The sequence below is a fragment of the Aspergillus flavus genome, chromosome 3 (assembly GCF_009017415.1).
Source record: "Aspergillus flavus chromosome 3, complete sequence".
Taxonomy (NCBI): Eukaryota; Fungi; Ascomycota; class Eurotiomycetes; order Eurotiales; family Aspergillaceae; genus Aspergillus; species Aspergillus flavus.
Window position 1 is genome coordinate 4,610,735 of NC_092407.1, and position 17,387 is coordinate 4,628,121.

Sequence of the window (17,387 nt, forward strand, 5' to 3'; positions counted from 1 at the left end):
TGCGACTACACATGCGGAGACGCATTGCCTTTGAGGGGAACGCTATCTGTTTATCAACGTCCTTAGCCTCTAACCTTGCTAAAATAAAAGGTTTTCAATAGGGAAACTCATTGAATGTTCACAATGTCTGTCATCGAACAGGGAGCCCAGTTGCCATGAGGGGGAAATAGCGCATATCATCACCGGTAGAGCCCGTGTTGTTGAAAAGTGTATCTAAAAGTAAACGAAGAGTTGAATCCACTAATGTATATCTTAGGGCTCAGACGTCCGTGCAAGCTCACCAGCCAACCAACCATCGGCCAAGGTACCCCGAGCTGGCGTAACGGCCCCATTTAGTGAAGTTAAAGCTTGCTCCAAAGTGCGGCCCCAAGTACACTAAAATCTACTACGAGTACCTATGTCTACGCATAGACAGCGCTAGGGTCTCAGATAGGCGCCAATGCCTTAGCATCCCGAGTTTACACAGTAGGCATTCTACGGCTATCCGTGTCGGTTTATGAACCCGTAGCTCGCTTTCGCCTATTGAAACAACAACGCCGGCCATCTGCTTCCGAAGGTCGCCATAGGAGCAAGCGACACAGTACATACTCAGTAAGCTGGTCTTGGTTAGCATGAAGCTATAGCGGCGGGCCCCACCAGGAATTACCTCGTAATTGTTACTATGCATCTTAAATTTCTGATAATGTAACCCTAAATAATTAACCAGCCACATCGAACAAATCAATGCATGGCAAGACCTTTCTCCTAATAATTCTCACCACATATTCACTTAACAACAAACAAACACCGCCCAGACCTCAACTGCTCACATGAACCCTTATCTTCAGGCCATCTCCTCACTCCCCGCCCGATAGACAGCGAGGCCCCCGATTCCTATTAGCCCGGATCCCCAAAGGCCGTGCCTGCCACTGGACCGGGGGTGTCGCTCGCACGGACGTTATTTGACTCGGGGTCAAAAGTAGCTACGGTGAGCAAGGTAGGTAGGTATGTACGTGGGCAGAACACCTGATGAGACAACAGGGATCCGAGCGTTGAAATCCCCTCTCCATCTTATCCCCCTAGTTTATGTTTCCCCTCCTTTCAATGTATGCGATTCAATATCGACATTATCTCCGATATTTTGCACTTCTATACCTCAGTAGGTCAAAGTTCCTCCTGGTAAGCACCAAATACATCCGAGTCACCTCCAATTCCAAATCCCCTCACCAGCCTGGCTCCCTGAAACTACTAGTGTGACAAACACAGCCACGCGGGGTAACATCCTCCATGCTCACGTTCATCGCCATTATCATCATTATTATCATCACTGTAGCCTACAGCACATCCCAAAACTGAGTAAGCTCAAGTCGAGACTGCCAACTCATCAGTCCAAGTCCCCGCCTCGGGAAGCTTTGTCCTTGCCCCCAGGTCTGTACCCCATACCCCGTACCCGTGGTTTACCGATTAGTACGAAACTCCATTTTTTGCTTTATGCTCTGCAGCAGCTGGGTGGAGAAGGGTTATTTAAGGAAATCTCTGTGATAGGTTGGCTGACTTGCGGGGTAGATAAACTGATGTAGAGGAGTTACAGATGTAAGTTTTGGCAGAGTTTGATTTATGTGTCTGTCTATGGTTTGATGCTGTGGAGTGGCTGTGATAGGAGAGAATTGGTTGTTCTGGACTTCTTGGGTAGACACTTTTCTATGGTGTGCTCTGGGGAATACGAGGTATCTTTGTGTGGATAGTCTCAAACCTTGGAACATAGTTTTCTCGCGCTTGATGAATCAACGGTCCATTCCTTTTAGCTTTCTCTTAAGATTTACTTTTTACGCAGGATTGGCTTTACTTGTAACAACTTGAAGCTCTACCAAACCATAACGGTTATCCTCCTTGTCGGATCCGAGATAACGCTACCGAAATGGATAGTTGCGATTGTCTCGAGAAGGGGAGAATGTTGGCAAGGTCGCGCTATCTGGATGCTCAATAATGGGTATCCATTCTATTTTTTTCGAGCCATATACATGCTCGACATGGACAATTCTGGTACGTATTCGCATAGTCCATCGCTCCTGTGCTTTTCAGAATCCAAGAATAACAAGCATGTACTGAATAGGTTTGTTGGCCTCCGATCGAGCTTCGCCTATAGTCCCCTTTAAAACACTTCGAGCTCGAGCCCTACAATGAACCCTTGCACCGAGAGACTGCGAGATGCTACGTTGTCCAATTCGTTTCAGAAACGACCATGCGTACATTTGCATCAACAGCTCCCAAGGACTCTTTCATCAATGTTCTCAATTTGAGGTCATCATTGTCAATATGGAAGAATTTCTGGTACCCTTTTCTTGCAGCGGAAAGCATCAGACGGTTGATAATGTCCTGGGTGCTGGCATCGGCTCCACTATTGATTGAGTTCTGTGCCATCGGATTCCTTTTGTTCCAGATACAGAAGAGTGATTGATCATTTTTACAAGACCTGCCGAGACAGCCATCCCAAATATCCATCGCCTGTTTTTTGTGTGCAATTAGAGGTTTCCAACTGTGAGTTAGGCTCATAGCTTGCCAACACAAATTCCGCAAACTGACACTACGCAGTGTCTAGCAGTGATTATTCCTGTCGAAGCACGTACGAAGGCGGCCAATTATCCGGAAAAGCGAGATTCCCCATCTCTTTCCATGCCGATAAGTTATGAACTACGCCCAATCTTGTCAGTGACAATGCGGACTGGCGCTCTGCCGTTAGAAGCCATAAATAGGGGAAGTTACTCTAACTCTAGGAGTCTAGGTGATATCCTCTAGAATAGCTGTTCATTGTTTCACCGTTGGAAATTGGTGTACGGTCTGTTTCTAAACCAACCAATCGAGTTGTAGTCAACCAAGTGAAAATATTCCCAAGGAACTGAGTCGCGTCTCAGTTAAAATATGTCGCACTGTGTTCACTTCTGAAGTGGTAGGTATGTTCCAACCTCCCTCATTTGTATTTTGCTGCCTGGTAGCTTTTAGTTTGCTCACCTGCAAGTTCCAGACTGTTGCAGAAACATTACTGTTGCTGGAGGTTTTACCACTTTCTGTGCATTATATCCCCCTTGCCTTCTGCAAGTTTTCTTTTGTAGGTCTCGGTGAATAACCTTCGTTCCCTCAAAATCATGTCTTCACCCCTTGCGAGATCAGGACTGTTGAGGACCCGCCCAAATGGTGTCTCGCGGCCGTTATCGCCGATTAACGTTGCTCTCGGCAGTTCTAATATTTTCTCTCGGCCTCATTGCCTTTTCCAGTCGCCATCGCCATGTGCCGGCCGTGTCCTCATTGAAACAGCAATACCCTTTGCTTTGGAAACACGTGCATACTTTCAATGGACATGGTGGAGGTAAGCGATACACTACACATCCCGCACATTGGGTTTAGTCCCACAATTGGATGGTTATTTCTGATGTGCTCTTTGCTAACGATCACTAAATCGATATATTATAGTGTGGTATATGCCGCCAAGTTGGGTGCAGCGAAACCCCCAACCCCGAACTATTATCGAAGCCGCACAGTTGGCAATCCAAGTGACTGACATTGGCGAAGTACGCCATTTTATGCCACATTCCCAAATCCCTTTGATCGTCCATCAGACATGGAGTCATCGGCAAATAGATACTTGGCCAGATGACTTGCGGCAAAGTGTCGAGAAATGGCTGCAGTTCGTGGTCGAGGATGAAATGGCATATTTCCTCTGGGAAGACGAGGGCATGGTGGAGTTTATCGATCACTTTGAGCCTCAGGCCCATGATTATTATTCATCGCTGCCATTAATGGTTGAGAAAACAGACTACTTTCGTATCACAGTCGCTACATGTGTTGGCGGGATCGTAAGTCCTACCATAACTGTACTGAATCGATCCCCCTCCGAGTCAAAGCTAACCAGCCTTTAGTATGGAGATCTCGATACTGTGCCACTCAAGCCGCCTGCCCAGTGGATCACTTCACAGGATGTTCGGCCATGGACGGATCTGGAGACTAGGTCCGTCTATAATTCTATGAAGCCTGTCAGGGCACTTTTCGGCATCGAAGCTGATTGTCTGCCCACTGACCACACATGCTGGCGTATGGGATATCCATATTCAATCCAACTAACTCAGTGGTCGTTCGCCTCGGCACGAGACCATCCTCTCCTACACCAATATATCGAGAACCTGGCTCACCAATTACAGAAAATTGCAAATCACCACGGCGGATTACAAACATCAGCCGCTCGTACTGAGTTACAGGCCCTTGATCCTCTGACTTTGACGGGTCCGGAGGCAGTCACTCGCGCTGCTCAGGAATGGCTCAATACCTCAGCTGGGCTGAGATGGAATGCGTTGACTGGTTTACATGATGGAGGGAAGGCTAAATTAGTCGACGATGTGTTGATCCTCCCTATTACTAGCTTTAGGTGAGTTTCTATTGGAGCAAGTATCAACGAGAGTTCGATTAACAAGATATTTACAGTCCTGGGAGAGGAAAATACGGTAACATGGGCTCTAAGCCCATCACAGATCCAACAGCCCTAGTGCACCATCACGGCCAAGGGTCATGAAGAAATTCAACCTTGTCGCCGAAGTTGGTAAAATGTGTCGCACATTGTTTGGACTTTGTGAGAGTTGGTCGAAGATGCAAAGCACAACGTGAGACTGGGCTCCCTCTTTTCTTTGTTCTCCTTCTATTTCCATGTCAGGGGGTTCTGACCCATGCGCTCAACCTGATCAGTTTCATAATATTGAGTATTCCGTTACGTGGTCATATAATCTATGTAGTTCTAAGGGATATGCAGGGCCCAGAGAGTCCACTCTATATCTACAAGATACTAACTAATATAATACTTATACTAAGATTATATATCCACGCCCTAGAGTTAGGATTCTGCGATCTTCCCCTCACCAACCTAATACGGTGTAGGAAAAGTATAGGGCTTTTAAATGCGTCTAGCTCTTTAGAGATGTAAACTGTCCAACAGTACTGACCTGCTTCGACTCTTTCTCCTCTCGAGTCTATATATACTTAGCCCTTGTCCAAGTGAACCTCGAAATATATATATATCTTAAAATAAGTCCCATCTCCCGATCACGTACATTACCCTATAACTAGCATATATCCTTAAAACAGAAACTATATAAAGACGGTACAAAAAGAAAGTCACCTTTCCACATCAGCAATACGTTGTATAAGAATCATGTCTTACCCAAGCCACATATCTGTGTAGTTATGATTGGATAATCTGTCCTTAGACTCTTGGCCCCCACCGCTGGCCGCCTTAAAGGATAAGCATCACAGACACCATCCAAATCACCAAACAAAGCCACACACAGATATCAAACATCCAAGAAGAACTTAGAAACTACCATTTGGCCCCAGCCGCCAGAATACCTCCAATCCCAACCGCAAATCTCACCCCATGAGGTAAAATACCCAAACCCCCTCCCGATCTCAAGAGCCAAACCCACACTAAGACGACCTCAGATAGACCCAAAATCTAGATCAGGTACATCAGACGTGGCCGCATTAAGGCCACGCAAAATGCTAAACTGGCTGAAGACACTATTCCTGAAAAAGGAAGAATCGACCGCTCACTCGGGAAGAGCCAAAAGGGCAAGCAAACGTGCTCGTAAGGCGCGGACGAAACGACGGCGTGAGCTAGAAGAGGAACTTAGACGGAGGAGGATGGGAGATGGGAAGGTTTCTTTCTTTATGGGTTCTGTGATACCTGTTGTGTGGGGGAATCCGGGGCAAAGTGTTGAGAGGCAGCATGATCGGAATACCGTTGTGAGGTAGGATTGGGGATTGGGTTGGGCTATGGAGATGGCTGTAAATAAATTCTTGTGGTATGGCAGAAGGGAATTCTATTTTATTGATAAGAAGCATGAGATTTAGACAGCAGGATGTATGTTACTGAGAGCCGTAGGATAGTGGCCCCGGGGCGATTTAGTTTATACATGATTAATTATCTGCACAATTAACTATATATTGATCTCTTCGTTCGAATCTTTGGGAAATTCTGTGATAAGTAGCTCAGTCGTACGGTACACGGCCTGGGTCGTGACTCTGCTAATGACAGTCTTCTCACAATGCCCACTGCCACAATGCCGCCTCCAAGTACCCAGGGAAAGGAGAGTAATGTCCTCTCACCAGTCTTTGGACCAGATACTTGATCACATATTGCTTATATCTATTTCCCATCTGGGTCAGTCCCGAAAGTTCCAATTGACCATCCATCAGTCGCGCTCGACACTCCCAAGGTGGGTTTCTTAGCCGGGCCATAACAGTTTCAGATACCCGATCCCAGTTATGGTGCCGAGTACTCAGAGTTTGCGATAATTGTGAACGAAGCAATAATTTAAGGTCATCACTATTTCCGGCGGTAATAAATTCTCGATAGACAAATGACCCAATCTGCATGTCGTGCTCTATTCATTCCTAAGCCCTTGAATAGTAAATATTTTTGAAAAGTGACATTTTAACATCAGCCAGTTCTTCGGTATTGACTTCATGTAATGTGCAGGGCCCGGCCGGACGGGTTGGGTACGAGTTTCAATCTAATTCTTCAGAACTTTCATTATGCTCGTAGCCCATGGGCCTACAGTGCTGTGCGTTACTCGTTGTTAGCTGACTTTAATACGGTCGACATCGAAAGAGAGGACTTAGAGCTTAAACTAACCAAGAGTGGCATTGTGCTGTTGGCGAAGATAGCTCCTTCTGGCACCTTGGGCAATTCATATCCTCAAGGTTAGCAACACGCATAACCATTGTCGGCAGACCTCCAGGTTGGACTGTGTAGAGCCACTCCTATGATGTGATGACTTCACCCCCAAATCTTCCACTGGCGATGAAGTAGTCTTTTCGAACCACTTGATGCCAGCCAGGCCGCCCTCCCTTGATTAGACTGCTCGAAGTCACCGCAGGCTTGTTTCTCGTAGATCTTCTGAAGGTAAAAGTGTGTCATTATGCAATTTTCGGCAAGACACCAGTCATTGCATCCTATCTGAAAACGACCTGATTTCTTTTATCGGGCATGCTAGGTTGTCGCTAAGACTATCAGAAAAGAAAGAGTTGGCAAAGTCACCATGCCTTCGATTTTTCGCGAGGCTGTGAGAAACACGTGGGCCAGTCATGAGATTTGACGCCTCAATCGGAGACTGGGAACGTCAATCATTACATAAGATTTGACGACTCTCGAGAAATTTTGAAAATATATTGTGGGACGATGGTATCTCTTCCGAGCATATCATCGAAGTATAAGTCTAAAGGTCCCTAGGTCAAGTGGATATGGGCAGTAAGGAATGTGAGATATTGGAAATAAGACCCAGCAACCCACTGTGGGGCCTCGGTAATAGTAGTAGTAGTCCTCGGGCTTTTCGAGACCACAGGGCGCATGTAGCTTTCTAGCAGCTTTTAACGTTCACATTCCACTGGTGATTCTACACTCAAGAGTGGCCTCAGCGTAGATACCAGAAACAGATCATTGCCAGGACATAGAATTCCAACAACACGCCGAAAGGCGGGTGGGTCTGCTTACCAAGAGAAGGTTAGTTTATGCATGTTTGAGCATGTCATTATTCTAGAATCGATTGTATTGTATACTCACCTGACGATAGCTCTACATGAAGGAAAGAACCGCACAAGATAATAATAACCTGTTGTTACTATTCTCAATGGTCTTCAGAACCTGAAGCTAAGTGGAGCCACTAGTGTCCGTTTTTAACTCGAGCCGAAAAGGCCGATCCCGTGGGACAACCAGCCTTAAGACTAACCCAACCAACCCTCCGGCTGTTTACTCCGTCCCTCATACACCTCGCTTCTGTCGACGTTGACTTCATCTCCCCATGTCAACTGAATCACCTACCGGGGGTCCTGGCTTAGGGGACCTTGAAAAGGAACTGATCTGTTCAGTATGTGTGTTCTAGCTATTTCTCTTTTCCTCCCTTTCTGTGGCTTGATTTTCGATTAGGCTGAAAAAACGTGGGGAGTCCCAGTCATCGCTCGCCCGCTGTCATCAACTCCTCTCTGTGCAGATCAGATATTCTGGGATTATGATGACCTTAATAATGAGGAGATAATTGCTGCATACTGTTACTGACCTCTCATTCTACTTAGATCTGCACAGAACTGCTCTACCAACCCCTCACCCTCCTCGACTGTCTGCATACTTTCTGTGGCTCTTGCCTGAAAGAATGGTTCTCCGTCCAAGCTTCGCGCCACCGGTCATCCTCTTCCGCCCGATTCACTTGCCCATCATGTCGCGCCGTCGTTCGCGAAACAAGACCGAATGCCACAGTCACTACGTTGTTGGACATGGTGCTCACCGCGAATCCCGACCGTGCCAGGCCCGAGGCTGAGAAGGAGGAAATCGCGCAAAGATATAAACCTGGCCAACCTGTCTTCCCGACTGCCGCTTCACCGGGGAACAGCACATCTGAGTCAGATGACGAGGATCGAAGGTTAATGGAAGAGGCTCGTGAACTGAGTCTGCGTGAGAGTGGACCGCGAACAAGGGAGCATCGGTCGGCACGATCAACAAGGGCTCGTCGAGGTGAGAGTGCTGATGGAGACAGGCGAAGAGAAGATGGTCGATCCCGGCAACAACGAGAAGAGGAACGCGCTGCGCGACGTCACGCTCGGAGCGCATTACCTGATACTTCAGATCGCACGAGACAAATAGAACACCAGTCGAGTCTTCGATCGTTGCTAAGCTTGTCGGATACCGAAACCATGCAAGAAGAGATCTTACGTCAAATTCTGGAAGAAGGGTTATTGGACGATATTGATATGGACAATCTTGGACCTGCGCAGGAAGAGGAGCTCAGTGAACGCATTGCCGATGCTTACAGACGGAGGCATAGACTGCGTTCCCGATCACAGCAGAGAAACGGTGCACAGGAAGAGGCGCACGCATCAAATCGCCCTCGGTCACGCTCGCAATCAGTGCAGAGATCTCAGCCCGCTTCTGGTTCTCGAGATTCACCAGCGCACCCTCCGGTATCAAGGCCATACTTACTCGAACCGCTCGTCCCGCGCTCTAGTGTCTCTGGCCATCAGCGACGCTTATCCGACCAAGGTAGCCGTCAGAGAGTATCACCTATACCTGTTAGCTCCGCTTCATCGTCAGAGGTCAATCTGAGGCCTGCAGCAAGGTCTTCTAGCGACATGATTGCCGACCGTCCTCGAGGCTCGCAGGCTGCTCGGGTCAGGGCGGCCGATTCAGCTCCACGGACACGTCGAGCGACAGCTTCCGAGCAATCTATTCCTAATATATGGGTGGCTAGTAGTAATGATAGGGAACTACGGCGACAAAGACCGGCCAGACAGTCTGTCGACTCTCCCACATCAATTTCTTCATTGGTGCGCAGCCCTCGAACTGCTTCTTTTGCATTACGCTCTGAACAGAACCTTGCAAACTCACCTACGGCTACTTCTCTCGCGCCTGAGATCAACAGTCCTGCCAGGGCAGAAGGACGCTCCAGGCCCTCATCCTCCAGATCTAACGGTCCTCAAGCGACAACCTATTATATTGAACCGTCTATCTCGTGCGATAGATGCGGAAGGTCAAGTATCCAGTATGAACTTCACAAGAAATGCCGGTTATGTAAGGATGGTGACTACCATATTTGCCTGCGGTGCTACCGGCTTGGACGCGGCTGTCTAGACTGGCCTGGATTTGGTGTATCAGCAAAGGCAAATCTCGACAGAATTCATGCTTCTTCCAATGGTCTTGCCATGCCTTCGCAAGAGTCACAACATATCCTACTTTCTCTAAAGTATAACCGGCCGTCCGACACCGCCCGTCGGGCCACAAGGGATGGAAGAGAGGTTACCAACGAAAACCCCGCCCGACGATTACAAGCCGGGCTTTTCTGCGACATATGTCAGTCGTCAGCAGATACGTGCTTCTGGAAATGCAACCAGTGCAACGAAGGCGACTGGGGCTTCTGCAACAAATGTGTCAATAAAGGAAAATGCTGTACGCATGCCCTTCTACCGATATGCCGTGTTACGCCAGATAGCCCCTCGACTCCCGCGACACCAGCCGCCCCAGGAGATGTAGCCAACGGATCAGCTGCTCCTCTTGCCGGAGCTGAGACACTGAAAGTACTGTCCTTCTCCACAAATTGCGACATTTGCGCCAACCCAATTCCAGCATCCACTCTGCGTTTCCATTGTCTCCAATGCAACGAGGGTGATTATGATACTTGTGCAAACTGCTACCTTAAGCTGGTGGCAACGGCAAAAATCCGTAAAGAGAACGGGCATAACGGCTGGCGGCGCTGCTTGAAAGGTCATCGGATGGTGGTAGTTGGATTTGAAGATCATGAAGAGGGCCAGAAACGGGTCATTGTCCGTGATCTAGTGGGCGGTCGTGCGCTGAAAGACGAACACCTTCAGTCTTCCTCCCCTCCAGCCTCTCCATCTGTACCACGAACATTTGTGGCAGGCTCTGGTATTGTTCCATCCCCTGAACTCGGAACTGGCGACTGGAGCTGGAAAGAGGGAGCAGAGCGGCGCAAAAAAGCATCTCGCATCCGAGCCCCATGGTCCAGTACCCTCGGTGACCGTACCAACTCATACTCTGAACCTTCCACGCCTACCACTCCCACACCGAACGCGTCAACTTCACCTCGCTTTCCACCCGATGGTGGTATTGGTCTTGTTGTTCACGCGCTGTGGCCGTGGTATCCTGAGAATGGTGTCAAAGACGAGCTGATGTTTCCACGTGGCGCGGAAATTACTGAGGCGGAAAATATCAATGATGATTGGTATTGGGGGTGTTATGCTGGATCTACTGGGCTGTTCCCGGGAACACATGTCTTTGTTGTAGGAGAGATCGCCTAATCCCTTTTTACAGCGTTTAACTACCTTTATGGAAAGCCATGACGACTTACGATTGATGTATAAATAGATGATGACGTTGAGATGATCTGATGGACGGGATGTACGTACTGCATTATTGTACGGAATATTAGTGGTGGGTTCCTATTTGATTGCTGCTTGGATCATGATATTATCAAATCATAAAACTGTCTAGGAATTAAGGTAGTGGTAGATGCATGTAGGCAGATGCAGATGCACAGCCAGTCGACCTTCTAGAAATTCGCTGCAAATCGGAATGTGCCTTGTCTCCGCCCCAGCCCCACCAGCCCAGCCTTACTGCGCCACACTCGTGCCTGCCTTCTGAAGTATGGATGACGAACAGGTGGAAGGGTCCGCTTGGCGTCATTGCCGTATATAATCTCCCGTACTCTCCCCTCTGGAATGCAGACAACCCCACTCCAAAATTTGAAGCTTGTAACTCTTGATCATGTCGTATAATCCGCCTTATCCCCCACAAAGTCGTACGTATTCTTGTCGCACCAAACTATTCTCCTGGAGACATTCTTGATTGGCTGACCGTCCTTCTTTTCGTCTAAACAGAACCCCCGTATTCTACCCACGGCGCCCCTCAGGGGTTTCCGCAACCTCCGTATCCCCAGCAGCCGGGCTACGGCGGCCCCCCTCCAGGTCAATATAATCGGCCGCCTCCTGCACATCCGGGCCAGTATGATCGACCTCCGGTAGCACCCCCAGGCCAGCCAGGCTATCCTCCGCACGGACACCCCCCTCCAGGCCCTGGATACCACTCGTCGCCTCCATCTCACTCTCCCTATGGAGCGCCCCCACAACAATTTCCTCCCCATGGCGGTGCCGGATATCCGCCAGGTCCTCAACCGGGGCCATATGGCGGTGGCCCAGTAGGAGGCTACCCATTGCAACATCCACAACAGCCATTCCACAGCGCTCCACCAGCCCAGCCATCCCCGGGCTACAACCCCGGCCAAATCGCCCCTGGTGATTTCCACCGCGAAGCCGATGGGCTCCGTAAAGCGATGAAGGGCTTTGGAACAGATGAAAAGTCACTCATCCAGATACTGTCGAAAGTTGATGCGCTCCAGATGGCCGCCATTCGCCAGACCTATGCCAACTATATCCGTCGCGATCTGTACAAGGATGTTAAATCCGAAACAAGTGGCTACTTCCGTGACGGCTTGCTTGCCGTTATTGACGGCCCGTTGATGCATGATGTGACTTCCGCGCGTGAAGCGGTTAAGGGAATAGGCACGAAGGAATGGTTGCTTAACGATGTTCTAGTGAGCCGGTCGAATGCGGATCTCAAAGCTATTAAAGCCGCATATGAGCGTACATTCAGCCGTTCCCTTGAAAAAGACGTCCAAAGCGATTTGTCATTTGAAACACAAAATCTCTTCGGAATGATCCTTCGCGCAGACCGCCATGAGGAATCCTTCCCAATTGACCCTCGCACCATTGAGGAAGAAACAAAGTCCTTGCACTCTGCCACGGCTGCTCGTATGAGGAATAACGTTCAGGAAGTCTGCGGTATCTTTGCCCGATCGTCGGACAACGAGCTCCGCGCCATAAACCAGGCGTTCAGCGCCCGCTACAATGCCTCGCTAGAGAAACATATCGACAAGGAGTTTTCGGGACATATGAAAGATGCTCTGCTTCAGATGCTGCGTGGCGCATTGGATCCAGCCATGCGGGATGCCGAGTTATTGGAGGACTGCGTGAAGGGTATGGGCACTAAGGACGTCAAATTGGTGAGCCGCGTTGTTAGGATACACTGGAATAGAGCGCACAAGGACCAGGTGAAGCGTGCTTACCGTCATCGGTATGGAAAGGACCTGATCGAGCGGGTTCGCGGTGAGACAAGTGGTGATTACCAGAGGTTGATGGTCGCTCTACTGGAGTAAACCCTTTCTTTTGCTTTATGATTGTATGAATTAATGGTACGTTGGGTACGGTAAAGGTCATGGCCTGGGCTGGGTGGTTTTCTGTTTCCTTTACATGCGTCAACTTTCTATTATTGTTTAATAAGTGTAACTTTTGAGTGATACCACCACATGCATGTTCTCAATGTTTTAGGCGGTTTGCTCGGTTATCACTATGCTACAACTAGTTTACTGAGGTATTATCTTCGCATATTGCTTGAGGACTATTCATGTGCTTCTGTCCTAGGAGTTTCTGTCACAATTTTAAAGATATTAAGTGATCACTTTACAATATAGCCCAAAGGTCACTAGGTAGTATTCTGCCTTTTAGCTAATCTACCACCTTACCCACCCGAGACCTACGTCGATACTCCAACTGGAGTTTCTAATTGGCCTTCTCTAAATTTCCTTACATTAAAGCCCCATATGAACGCGCATAGCCAAGCCCTCTGTTCAGGGGAGAGTGGCCAACATCTTCGGAAACTTCAACGAGCAGCCATGATTACTGATCCAGAAACCGAATATTCTGACCCAATTTTGCAACGAAGATGAGTCAACAGCCCCTGCAAATTGGTGCCTAAGCCTACAGATCCCCTCTCCAGTCTTCTGAATTTTCATGTCAAGAAGTCAGAATATATAATTAGTTGGTAGAAGTTAATGGAGAATTAAACAACACCTTGTGCACCTGACTAGGCCTTTATGTATAACTATAGTCAACAGTAGTATAGCCAGATTCAAGCCGGTCTATTGTGAGAAGGATCCAGGACTATCCTTACATCCCATAATACAGGACTATTCTGTGCTGTGATGGCATGGCGATGCATATAGGGAACTTTACAAGTGGAGTGCATACCATATGATCTCGAGAAGCTTACCATATGTGGAAAGGTACTCGGCATCGGAGAGCATGCACTTTATAATTATAATCATAATCGGTGTTGAAATAAGATTACGCACTCATTCTTTACTGAACTAGTTTGAAATGACGGCTCCAGTTTCGGTTAGCTTCCGATAATCCCGAGTGGATCCATAGAAAATGAGTCATTATCAGATATTGTGCAGGCTACAGTAGTTGCTCTTGCCATATGTACGAAGTACACCTTTCTTTCTTTTATGTCTTTCCATCTCCTGTACATCTATATACACCTACCGTATAACTCCCATTATCTTCCAAGTGACGTTTAAAATGACTCAAGATAAACCAGCCGTCGTCTGCGTCTTGTGAGTCAACCATTCCTGCCCTCTATACCTTGACGATCGGCGATTGCCCCTATAATAGACAATGAAAAGCTCTATAATCAGTAAAGCTAACCAGTTCCCTCCCCGGGAATATTCAGCTGCGGCGCAACAGCAGGAAAAGACCCAGTCCACCTCGAAGCAGCCCGAGCTCTGGCCTACGAATTCCACAAAAATAATGTCCAACTCGTATATGGCGGCGGCACCTCAGGCCTAATGGGCGAGATCGCAAAGACACTAGTTTCCCTATCCGGCCCAAAAGCCGTGCACGGTATAATCCCGCGTGCACTTGTCAAAGTATCCGCGAAGAACAGCAACGGGAAGGCTTCCATAACGGCGACGGGAGGCAAGACAGCCGAGCGAGTCGTCTCCGAATCCTTGGACGGAGATGAGATCCCCGAGTCGGAGTATGGGGTTACGACAATCGTGCAGGATATGCATACGCGTAAGCGGCTGATGGCGACGAAGGTCATGGAGGGCGGGCCTGGGTCTGGGTTTGTCACGCTGGCTGGTGGGTTTGGGACGATCGAGGAGGTTATGGAGATGACGACGTGGAATCAGTTGGGGATTCATCGTGTTGGGGTTGTATTGTTGAATATTAATGGGTACTGGGATGGGTTGCTGGCGTGGGTGCGCAATGCGGTTAAGGAGGGGTTTATCAGTGCCGAGAATGGGTCGATTCTGGCTGAGGCGTCTGATGTAAAGGAGGTGTGGCCTAAGCTGTTGGAGTATCGGTGTAGCCAAGATCGGTTTCAGTTGAATTGGGGTGAGGAGTGAGCACATTTTATAGACTTAGATATATGAATAATAACTAGAATTATGGACTTCATTACAGGGAGCGCTGCTGATATGCCCTCTCTTGCATCCTACGACCCAGATTGTTCGGACTGTTGGAAGCGGCACCGTCTTCTGGTTCTCATGGAGCTTGAAACGTGCTCTTGGAGGGCAGTCGCTCGTATAGACCAAGTGAAAGCGTAGTATCATTGCTCTAGTGACTTTTAATAGTTAAGTTAGTGGTAATGGTGGAGCTTTTGAGTGAAATAGGGCAGCAGTAGCTAATTCCCCAAAATGGCAATACCCGCGAAGCTACGGAGTATATAAGCTTAAATACCGGAGTTAAGATATCCCCGCAACTTGACAATGGGTTCTGTAGACATTCGAACTGTTGTAAATCGATCATTATCACTCCAAATGCCGATGTTTCCGATTCAGATACGTCAATATTCGGCTTTAAGCGATATCTTAATACATCGTCACAGAGGGAGGTATTGCTAAGAAAAAGATATATAAACTCTATTTGATGCCCTCGAAGACCTCTCAATTCAACTATCCACAAAATCCAAAGCAGTATACTTTATATACACCCATAACCCCAGAATGGTATCTAAAATTGTCCTAGTAACCGGAGCCAATAACGGCATCGGCTACGAAACAGTCAAAGCGCTGCTCCAATCTACCAAAGCAACCTACCATATCTTCCTGGGCAGCCGGTCTCTCGAAAAAGGCAACAAAGCACTGGAAGCTCTCAAGGCCGAAGTCCCAGATACGAAAAGCAGCGTTGAACTTCTTCAGCTTGACCTAACCGACGATGCATCGATCGAGACAGCCTACGAGACAGTGCGCAAGAGCTATAACCACATTGATACCCTCGTGAATAATGCCGGTACGTCATCTATCCTACAACTTTATATAAAGACTGCCCATAACAAAAGCATAATACTAACGAAATAACCCAGGCGCCAGCTTCGACGGCGAGCTCCTCGCAGGCCGTGTATCGCTCCGCGAGTGCTTCACCAAAGCATACGACGTCAATGTAGCCGGTACACATGTCTTGACCTACACATTCATACCACTCCTTTTGAAGTCTGCCGATCCACGATTAATTTTCGTAGCGGGTCTGTCCCATATCACCCAGGCTGCTGAATCGTACTTCCCGACACCGCGGTTGCCGGCGGGTTGGCCGAAAAAGGTTGATTTCGAGACCATTGGGTATCGGTGTAGTAAGACGGCATTGAATATCCTGATGCTGGATTGGAATCATAAGCTCAAGGCGGATGGGGTGAAGGTCTGGGGTGCTGGACCAGGATTTCTGGCGACGGGCTTGGGTGGTTTGACTGAGAAGGTTAGGGAGATGGGTGGTGGACATCCTAGTATTGGGGGTGATTTTATCAAGGATGTTGTGGAGGGTGTTAGGGATAGTGATGCCGGGAAGGTGGTGGTGAGGAATGGACTTGCCCCCTGGTGAGTGTGACATGGTTATTTGGAGTGAGGGGATTGTCTCAAGTTGTTGTATGCTTTAATGCTGTTTTCCTTTTCTGGAATATTTATATGTTTTAAGTCTCTGAAGAAAATAGCCAAGATATGTGGTAACATGCAGTACGAAGCTCGTCGAATAAACCTGAGATTAACTCTATGTTTGCTTCATTTCACACGGTCAAGCATTCAATCGGAAGCTAATTATATATAGGGATATCATCATGATTATATGTGGGAAAATATAGAAACCATAAGCGCCATTGCTTATGCGTCAAATTGCCAACTCTATAACGCTAATCACCACAGTCTTCTTCACAAGCATTTGCTGAGCCAATCTATGAAATGATATTGTTTATTTGCTCTTGCGAGCTTCAGTTGCACTTTCAGCCTTGGTAAAGGCGGTGCGCAGCTCCTTGGTAGCCTCCCACAACACCCACAGAGGAACCCACACCCAGAGGGTATTGAAAAAGAACAGGTAGAACCATAGGTATACAGGGTTACTCGTCTCTAACTGCGAGCTACCCGTAAGCCATTCAGGCGCAAAGGTCATGAACCCGCCGTACAGCTCAGCGGTCGCCAGAGCGGGCGCCACCAACCACAGCTTCGCTTTCGCGGAACCTTTTGCCGCGGCACTTGTCCGGCTGCTGGAGGCCTTCCACAGAAGATAACACACATAGAGAGCTGCGGGACCTCCGAGGAAAACGGTCAATAGTTCGAGAGAGATCACGTTGGCGTCGGCGGCCGCCCAGCGGAAATCGGCCTTCGCGTATTCCTGCCACAGTCGCGAGCTTGGACGAGTTCCGTATGCAGCTCCGTATACGCGGTCCTTCTGATCGAGGAAGTAGGGCGGGCGATTGAATCCAGCGGGGAGGTTTGTGTAGCTGAAGAAGCATTCGTAGAGGAATGAGCCTTCGATGAAGATGTGGGTGAGGGCGTCATAGGCGTGCCAGAAGAAAAGGACACGGTTTCGCATGTGAGTGGAGGGGATTAACGACCGGCCTAGGATGTAGGCGGCTGGCATGAAGGAAAGGGCAAACGCGATGCAAAGACATGTCGCAACGTCGAGGGTGAAAGGTGCAACAGTCGACATGTTGGGGCGTCTGCTGCTCGACCTGGGCTTTTGTTGTTTTTATACCCCAC

The 17,387-nt window shown here is 48.4% G+C and overlaps 6 protein-coding genes across 6 annotated transcripts; 5 read left to right on the plus strand and 1 right to left on the minus strand.

The window, feature by feature from the left end:
* Window positions 1-2,815: 2,815 nt before the first annotated feature.
* Window positions 2,816-4,837, plus strand: F9C07_1474347 (putative glycosyl transferase). Its single transcript, XM_041291430.2, has 5 exons — window positions 2,816-2,930; window positions 3,002-3,343; window positions 3,448-3,830; window positions 3,894-4,396; window positions 4,453-4,837. Exons 2-5 carry the CDS (start codon window positions 3,169-3,171, stop codon window positions 4,538-4,540), a joined length of 1,149 nt encoding a protein of 382 aa, XP_041145304.1. The 5' UTR covers window positions 2,816-2,930; window positions 3,002-3,168; the 3' UTR covers window positions 4,541-4,837.
* Window positions 4,838-5,517: 680 nt separating this feature from the next.
* Window positions 5,518-5,772, plus strand: F9C07_7625 (uncharacterized protein; the record flags this gene model as incomplete). The annotated part of the gene is made up of 1 exon (XM_071511659.1): window positions 5,518-5,772. The coding sequence occupies one exon, from the start codon at window positions 5,518-5,520 to the stop codon at window positions 5,770-5,772; it is 255 nt and encodes an 84-aa protein (XP_071365301.1).
* Window positions 5,773-7,308: 1,536 nt separating this feature from the next.
* On the plus strand, window positions 7,309-11,340 carry F9C07_1474872 (uncharacterized protein). The gene is made up of 2 exons (XM_071508126.1): window positions 7,309-7,522; window positions 7,593-11,340. Exon 2 carries the CDS (start codon window positions 8,290-8,292, stop codon window positions 10,822-10,824), a length of 2,535 nt encoding a protein of 844 aa, XP_071365302.1. The 5' UTR covers window positions 7,309-7,522; window positions 7,593-8,289; the 3' UTR covers window positions 10,825-11,340.
* A 1,999-nt stretch (window positions 11,341-13,339) lies between these two features.
* F9C07_1474933 (putative Rossmann fold nucleotide-binding protein) lies at window positions 13,340-14,874 on the plus strand. The gene is made up of 2 exons (XM_041291432.2): window positions 13,340-13,976; window positions 14,093-14,874. The coding sequence occupies exons 1-2, from the start codon at window positions 13,942-13,944 to the stop codon at window positions 14,766-14,768; spliced, it is 711 nt and encodes a 236-aa protein (XP_041145306.1). The 5' UTR covers window positions 13,340-13,941; the 3' UTR covers window positions 14,769-14,874.
* Window positions 14,875-15,368: 494 nt separating this feature from the next.
* Window positions 15,369-16,422, plus strand: F9C07_2255725 (putative short-chain dehydrogenase; the record flags this gene model as incomplete). The annotated part of the gene is made up of 2 exons (XM_041291433.2): window positions 15,369-15,654; window positions 15,728-16,422. 2 exons carry the CDS (start codon window positions 15,369-15,371, stop codon window positions 16,234-16,236), a joined length of 795 nt encoding a protein of 264 aa, XP_041145307.1. The 3' UTR covers window positions 16,237-16,422.
* A 177-nt stretch (window positions 16,423-16,599) lies between these two features.
* On the minus strand, window positions 16,600-17,337 carry F9C07_7629 (Emopamil-binding protein; the record flags this gene model as incomplete). Its single annotated transcript, XM_041285574.1, has 1 exon — window positions 16,600-17,337. The coding sequence occupies one exon, from the start codon at window positions 17,335-17,337 to the stop codon at window positions 16,600-16,602; it is 738 nt and encodes a 245-aa protein (XP_041145308.1).
* Between the last annotated feature and the right edge of the window lie 50 nt (window positions 17,338-17,387).